Source organism: Echinops telfairi, unplaced genomic scaffold (assembly GCF_000313985.2).
Source record: "Echinops telfairi isolate 266 unplaced genomic scaffold, ASM31398v2 ScPeMD7_18;HRSCAF=68, whole genome shotgun sequence".
NCBI classification, from domain to species: domain Eukaryota; kingdom Metazoa; phylum Chordata; class Mammalia; order Afrosoricida; family Tenrecidae; genus Echinops; species Echinops telfairi.
In genome coordinates, this window is record NW_022103915.1 from 11,485,488 (window position 1) to 11,493,567 (window position 8,080).

At 59.3% G+C, this 8,080-nt stretch overlaps 1 protein-coding gene across 1 annotated transcript in view; it reads left to right on the plus strand.

The window, feature by feature from the left end:
* The window catches only part of ITPK1 (inositol-tetrakisphosphate 1-kinase), a 130,886-nt gene that overhangs the window by 86,070 nt on the left and 36,736 nt on the right, over positions 1-8,080 (plus strand). The window contains exon 3 of the mRNA XM_004698767.2: positions 463-588. Within this exon, the coding sequence (XP_004698824.1) occupies positions 463-588 (126 nt within the window). The remainder of the gene's footprint in view (positions 1-462; positions 589-8,080) is intronic.

An 8,080-nucleotide genomic window follows, 5' to 3' on the forward strand; every position in this document is an offset into this window, starting at 1 on the left:
GTTCCTTCACCTCTCTCTGTGGGAGAAGATGAGGCTTTCTACTCCCATAAAGAGAGTATCACAGGGGCAGTACTACGCTGTCCTACAGGGTGGCTGTGAGCCGGCATCAACGCAGTGACAGTGTGTGTGTTTTTATCCTTTTCCCCCTCTTTGAACCCTCACTTCCGTTCCTGAGGGGTTCCCAGGCTGTCCCATGCTCACTCTCAAGTGACCCCCCCCCACAGCCCTGATGCTGTACACACACACACACACACACACACACACACACACACGAGCGCGCATCCTGGGAGCATGGAGATTGGGGGAACAGAATTAGGGACACTGGCCCCGCCCTCGAGTGAGGAGGCACAGGATGGGGTTTCTGCCTGTCTGTCCTGTCTGCAGGGTGGAGAGGGGTGTAGGGAGGAAGGGGCATAGGTTGGGGGTCCTGGGCTCTGAGACTCACACACTCCCTCTTCACAGCTGAACCTCAGCCGGCCAATTGAGGAGCAGGGCCCCCTGGACGTCATCATCCACAAGCTGACGGATGTCATCCTCGAAGCTGACCAGAATGACAGCCAGTCCCTGGAGCTGGTGCACCGATTCCAGGTGAGGCAACAGTGGGCCCTGGCTGTGGGGGGCGGGTAAGGGTGGTGTGGGGTGTGTGTGTGTGTGTGTGTGTGTGTGTTGGCGGCGGGAGAAGCTGCCTTGATGCGCAGTCGTAGGCCTAGCTCCACCAGGATGTGTAGTGGGGGTTGAACTCCAGCATGTCTGTGCCCCATCCCCCTGTGCATCTGTGCTTCCATGAACCCAGTGGAGAAAGGACACCTGTGGACTTCTGAACCGCAAGCACCTGGTGTCACCTGGTTAAAGGTTAAAGACCGTGGCCAGACTCTCCCTGTGGGTCTCAGCTCCTACCTTCCTCCCAGCCCTCTGGCTCCTGACTCCAGAGAGTCTCTGGGCAGCTGCTGACCTGGTGGCCACCGCCTTGCCCTGTCTTGGTCCCCTTGGACCAGAGTGTGATTTATCCTTCTGCAAAGCGACTGGGTCATGACAAACACATCATCACGGGGCGGTCCTAGGGCCTCTGTGGGGGCGATGTGTGTCTTTGATTTCCCCCTCTTGGGACAAGGGGTGGGCCACTTCCTCAGCACCCAGAAGCCAACCCGCTGATAGCTCAGGTCGACAGCCACCGTGCTCCCTCACCCCCACCCCAAGTCCCCACAGTGCTCACTCCTTTTACTCTTCCCACTTTCCTGGGGATGTGGCCCAAGAAGCAGTCACAGCCTGTTCCTGGCTTCTCTGGCCCGGGCTGGGGGAGGTCGGTGGGTCACGATGACTGTCCCTATATCACCCCCTCCAGGGCCTCTACCTGGCCTGTGGCCTCGAGTCCCTGCAGTGGCTGGGCAGCTTTGACAGGCCTGGAGATCAAGGGCGAGGCGAGCCAAGGCCTGTCTCCAACCCCTGAGGCCTGAGGGCTTTCCTGTCGCATGGCACCACTTGCAGGAAGCCCTCCTTCAGGCAGGGAGGACACAGTGAGGCTTTGCTCCTGGGGGTCGTCTGGTTGGTTCCACCTCATAGCAACCCACGTGTGATAGAATGGATCACTGGCCGGTCCTGCCCGTCCTCCCAGTTGTTGTTTGAGTCCATTTTGGCAGCCACTGCGTCCACCCGTCTCCTCGATGGTCTGCCTGTAGTCCTTCTCCCCGTGACGTGTCCCCGTACGTGGGATGACGGCTCACCACTTCCAAGGAGCCCCCTGGTGGTACTTCCTGTGGGCAGATTGGCGCCTGCCTCCGCGCAGCCATGGTGCATGCAGCCCAGGGCAAGGCCTGATGTCGGCCAGAGAGCAGGTCCATCGAGTTCCCACCGTGTGCACAGCAGCCAGGCGCGCCCTGGGAAAGTCTCAGCAAGAGGGGAGGAGTGGGTCCCAGCGGCCCAGCGAGGGTGCTGGGAGGCATCGGCCTGCCGGTTCTGCCCGATACACTTCCAGGTGGGTCCCTGGAGTCTGTCCAGCGGGGCGCACATACCCTCAGCCCCCCTGCCACCAGGGGTAGGTGATCCCAGATTAACTTTCTGTGCTCCGTCTTTGGGGTGCGTTTTCACTGCAGCCAAAGCCGGATATGTGATAAGGCCAGGAAGTGTCTATTGAAGAGAACAATCCTTTGGGGAAAGGGTGGCAGGCGTGCTTTCCTACCTCCCCAGGAAGAGGGGAGTCAAAGGGAGTGACGGAGGGAGGAGTGGGGGCATGGGGGTGAGGGGCAGAGCCTAGGACCTGGCTACACCCTGTTGTAACATAGATGTGTCATAGATTCCCCAGGGTGGCATGAGCTTGGGTTGGGGCTGGGTGGCATAGCCCGAGGCTAGTCTGTTGAGAGGCAGGGGCTCAAGCTGCAGAGGTGGCATCCCCTGGGCCTGTGGGCAGCTGTAGGACAGAGGGGAGGTGGTTTGCCACATGAGGGACCCGCTTCGCTGGCGAGGTCTACTCCAAAGGCAACAGTCAGGTTCCTGGGAGGTGCTGATGGCACACAGGTCCAGAAAGATGAATTTCTGAGATGCTCCTGACAGCCCAAAGAACGTTCCATTGGCGGGATCTCTCCGTGGTGTTCTTCCAGTAACCCCCAGGCCCCTGGGGTGGGAAGGGAGCCGAAGGCTGCGGTGCTGCCTCCTCCTGCGCATCCTTGTGGACAGGATGAGGGTGTCCTGCTGACTTCTTGTAGATCATTAAAGCTGGTTGCCATAGAAACCACCACCACTCCGGCTCGTGTTTTTTTTTAATTGGCCGCAAAGTGCCTTGACATGGAGCACCTTTTGGGATGATTCTGGTGTATGTTGGCACCAGAGTTCATGGGCAACCAGCGACTCAGGACTGTGCTGCTGTGGCCTAACTTGCATCAGTGAGCTGGCCAGGCAGAGGTGGTGCAGTGGGCAGGATATCCCTGCCCCCGTTCACCCTGCCACCCACTCCAGCCAGGCTTGCTCCAGACAGTGTCAGCCCTACCCCCACCGCTACCCATGCCCCAAACTTGGCTCAGAGGAAGGCGTGCCGAGTCTCAATGAATGTCCTCCACCCCAGCTTTGCCCCCTGTGGGGCCCCTGAGGACCCTGCTGTCAGAGCACACCCACCAGGAGAAGCGGCGCAAACACAGGGCACATGACACCCGTCACTGTGGCCTCCTCATGTGGCCCCCAGCCTCGTTTCACTGCATCCACCCCTTCCTCACCTCTGGGCCTTTGGACAGCTGACCACTTTCCACTGCCCAGGCAGCCGAAGCTTCTCACTTGGGGCCCAGCTGATGTCCCACATCTCTCCCCAGGCAGCACTGCCCACCCCTGGGTGGCGGCTCGAGCCAACCATGGGGGCTGCCCAGGCAGATGCACTTTCTCTGGGGTGATGGACTATAGTGCAAAGTTCGTAATGGCCTGAGGGGCACTGAGTGTTTGTTTGGCTGCTGGCTTGTTTGTTTGCCCTGAAAAAGGGCTGTGAGATGAGGCTTTCTACTCCCGCCAAGAGTTGCAGTCTTGGAATCTTACAGGGACACGCCCACCCCGTCCTGCAGGGTGGCTACAAGCCGGAATTGACTCATGGCAGTGAGTGAATTGGTTGAGAAGCCAAATAAACCTGCGTTGCTTCTTCCCATTAGGAAGGTGGTTCTTCGAGGTTTCTGTTGTCTGTCTCCCCACTCGGGTGGCTTCATGGCCACGCTGGGGGTGAGTGGGGGGGCTGGCAGAGAAGCAGCGGCTGGTCCTATGTGCTGAATAGAAGGCGGTGGTTCCCAGCAGCTGGCGTGTGTCAGTGCAACTGGACCTGGGCTCTCGGGGGTCGCCTGTGGAGCCTGCCTGGATCCTGTGGGGTGTGCGGAGCTGTAACTGAGGTGCCAGGGGTCCTCTGGGAGCTGGGTGTGCACTCTGTCTGGGTGGGGTTCAGAGGCCTCAGGGTGGCGCGTGCCAGGGCCTCTCAGTGCCACCCTGTCCTACAGGGCCAGGGAAGTAGGCTTATCTCCAGGGAAGGGAATCGGATGTGGGTGAAGGAAACCCAGCCGCCCCTTAGCTCCCTTTGCATCTTCTCACTCTTGGCCGGTCGGTCAGACTGTGGTCCAGTGTTGGCTTGTGTGTTGCTGTTACGCTGGGAGCTGTGGCCACCGGTGTTTTCAGGACTTGTAGGAGCACCTGTGGTGGGCAGGTGACAGCATAAGTTTCAAATTGAAAGAGGAAGAAAGACCTGGTGATCTCAGAAAACCAGACCACGGGAGCACTGTGAGACAAAATGAACTGCTGCCCAACATAGTGCAGGAAGGTGACCCCCCAGGTTGGGGGCACTCAGGACAGCAGGAAGTTCTGAAGCTGGTGCAGGGTCATGCACGGCTGCATTTGGCAGTGTGTGGGGTCGCCAAACAGTGGCCGAGCTCTCCTCCTGGGGTTGCTGTGAGGATACATTCCTGTACCAGGTATGCTAGGCCCAGTGCCTGGGCCCTGTGTGAATCCGTGCATGTGTGTGCACACCCGTGCATCCTCACTGCTGTGACGGATGGCTGGCCCCTTGTGTTCATCCATGGTGCCCACTGTAAGTGGGAGGACAGGGAGCCACCTCTGTGTCATTGCAGTGGGTACAACAGTGCCTGGCGAGCCCTGTCTGTGGTGGAGACCCTAGCAGGGTGGAGAGCTTGTGGTTGGAACTGGCCTCAATGAGGCAGTGGCTATGGGCAGGTCCCCAGGTGGGAGGGGCGTGCCAAGGTAGGGACAGAGAGGGGAAGGTGGCCTGCTTTTCACTAGGTTAAATGCCGGGCTGCTAACCACAAGTCTTCGGTTCAAACCCACCAGCCCCTTCACGGGAGGAAGTTGAGGCCTTGTGTAAAGATTTACAGCCTTGACAAGTCTATGCTGCCGTTAGGTGTCAGCGAGCCGCTTCCCATTCATAACGACTCCATGGGCAACGGAGCAAACACTGCCTAGACCTGCATCCGCCTCATGAATCGTTATTAAGTTCAAGCCCATCGCTGCAGCCACTGTCAGTTCGTCTTGTCAAAGGTCTCCCTCTCTTTCTCTGCCCCTCCACTTCACCAAGCACGAAAACCTTCTCCAGGGACTGCTCTCTCCTGACAACATGTCCAAGGCACACGAGACAAAGTCTTGCCATCCTTGCCTTTAACAAGTAGTCTAGCTGTACGGAGGCCCTAAGTCAAGGGATGCACCCAGGGCCATGTGGGCCAAGTGCCTGAGCCAAGGTGGCAGCCTGTACTGAGGACTTGGTCATGGTGGTGGTGGCAAGGGGCCACCTGAGGACAGGGTCATGATGTCACGGTTGCTCTGGCACTGAGGGGGCCGTTGATGATGAAACTTGGTCCTGCTAACACCGTGGGGTGAGCAGCACTTGCGCATCTGAGCAGACCCTGTCTCAGGGTGGTCCTAAGGTCAGCTTTGTGATCCCTGCTGCCCTGAGGCCTGAGGACACCTCCCTTCCCCACCCCCCTCGGCAGGCCGGCTCACAGTCTGCCCATTGTTGGCCAAGCTGAGCAGGCAGGCGGCACCCATGAATGGCTCTTTCTGCTGCAGGAAACTTGGTGACATTTGGTGCCATCAGCCATGGCAGGGTCTTTCCCTTGGAGCGTGGACCGGCCCCCCGGCCCCCCAGGCAGACCCTGGAACTTCATCAGGAACAGTGCTGGGCTGTGTGGGGTGCCAGAAACCGGGCCTGGCCGGAAGCGACTGGGGCCCTGGCCGGTCTGTGTGGAAACTCCTGCTTTGCGGCACAGGGTCTGAGGTGTGCTGAGCCTCCAGCAGGGGAAAGCCAACCCTGGTATTGCCCCATGATTCCAGAGTTTCCCGCTCCCTTGCTGGGGCGCTCTCCACCAGTGGCTCTCCGGGTGCTCTGTAAGGTGTTCAGCAGTGCCCTGGGCTTCTACACATGGAACAACACCCCGCCCCAGTTGTGACAACTAAGAATATCTCCGGTCCTTGCCCGATGTCCCCTGAGGGCACAGGCGCCCCTACTGAGGGCCCTTGTGTTTCTATGAGGTCTGCTTAGCACATAGGAGCTTGGGTAGGTGGCCTCCAGGGCCCATCAGGACGGGACATCTCTTGAGCTTCATTGCCTCCGTGCTCCCCCGCCCGAAAGCACATCCTCTCCAGCCCCCTCTGGCTTCTTTGGGGGGCTTGACCTCATGACTTGGGGCCCCTCTGTCTTGACCTCGTCTACTTCACTTGCACGGGCAGGTGGGCTGTGGTGCTGGGCTGTCGCTGTCCTAGGTCCTGGGTGGGCAGGGCCAGGCCTGCTGATGTGTCCTAGGACCTGGGACTCCGCCTGGGGGCTGTGGCCGAGTTGGGCTAGCACTTTAGACCTGGGCCCTAGGGGCAGGAGGCTTCTGGGGCCTCAGCCCAGGGCAGGGGCTCACCTGAACAGGTATGTGTGTGAAGAGAGAGAGAGAGAATGAATATATGACATGCTGGGAAGGAGCAAGGAAGACCGTAGAAAGAGCAGGTGGAGTTCCAGTGCCCTTAGGTCAGGTGGCCCTTTCTCAGCTCTAGCTGAGATGGTTGGGCCAGGTGACCCTGTGACTATGGGTGGGAGGGCAGGACACTTTGGAGCCTGGTGCTGAGTGCAGGGACAGGAAGGGGTGTGTGCAGCAGGGGCCTGGGAAAGCCAGTGGGAAGGAAGGCATACAGCTCAGGGTCACGTCTTCACTGGGGCTGCCAACTCTGTGAACAATGGTTCATCTCCCCACCCCTCCACCCCCCAGCCCCACAGAGTCCTCTCTTTGCCCTTAAGCACTGCCCAGTGGGTGGCCTGAAGTTGCTGTGAGGTTTCCGTGTTCAGTGACCTAGGCGAATAGTGTGATAGCGTCTACCTTCAGGGAAAGGGTATGCCTGTGGCTGAGAACTTAGGTGGCACCTCGGCTAGGGGATGCTTGATTCCCCCCACCCCCCAAATCTGGTGATCTGTCTGGGCCTTAGGGTGCACTTATAGCATCACCTTTCCCTCCCCCCTGGAAAGGGGGCTCTCTTGTGCAGTCTAGAAGCTGGCCTGGGTGCTTGGCCTTTATGCACCCCTCACTCTGTGACGGTACTGTTCCATCAAGGGGAGGATGGGACTGAGAGGCTTGGGGGGCGGGTGTCCCTGATCACCCCTGATTTCATGCCCTTAATGATGCATGTTCACCCTTGTCCTCACCTGGACTGCCCTCCCAGGACAGTCACTGCCCTGCGGGGACTCACTGCCCTGGGGCTCCTGACACCATTGCGTTCTGCGAGTCTTCCCCCTGCGGGCCTCACTCTGTGTCCAGGTATCTCTGTGGCCCTTCCATGTGACCAGCACCTCCTGGCCTTGGGGCAGCTCAGGACAGCTGCAGAAGCTCTGTTCCAGCTTCGGGTAGCCCTTAGAGGCCTCCAGGGGACCAGGGTGGTCCTTGTTTCATGGTGAGAGAAAGAGCATTTGGGCCCGGGGGTTTCCACTGTGTCATGAGGACTAGTTCCCATGACCCTCTGAAGAGCATGCTTCTCTCTGCAAAGACCGGCCGGGCTGAGTGACCCTTAGATCCTGGCCGTTTCTGACCCTCTCTGCCTGGCCCTCAGGAAAGACAAGGGTGGGCAGGGCTGTCTGTCCCATGATGCTTGACCTGCTCCCTGATGCCACCAGCTGGCATGTGCCCGACCTCCAGACTGAAGGCCTAGTGGGGCTGTGGGAGACCAAAAAGGCTTGCTGTTCCCCACTTTGTAATAGATGCTTAAAAGCGAGGTAGCAGGGCAGCCTCAACCACCACCAGGACCTGCTCCCCAGGGACCTCCTGGTCCCTTCTGTCCCTAGATCCCAGCCAGCTGGGGCTTCAGGTCTCATCTCCGCCACATCCCAGCTGAGCGAGCTGGGCAGGGTGGTACCCAGGTGCTCTGAGCCCCTGTTAGCTAGGGGTGCTGCCAGTGCCCTCCTCAGAGGGTGGTCATGAGGGCTGACTTTGGCCAGCCTGGGAATAGGGTGGAATAGAGCCTGTATTTGCTGAGTGTTTGGGGAAGGATGGCTGCTGTCACTTTGTGAGCATCTTGGAGTCAAGTCTTTGGAACCTTGAGCGCTCTCTCTCTCTCTCTCTCTCTCTCTCTCACACACACACAC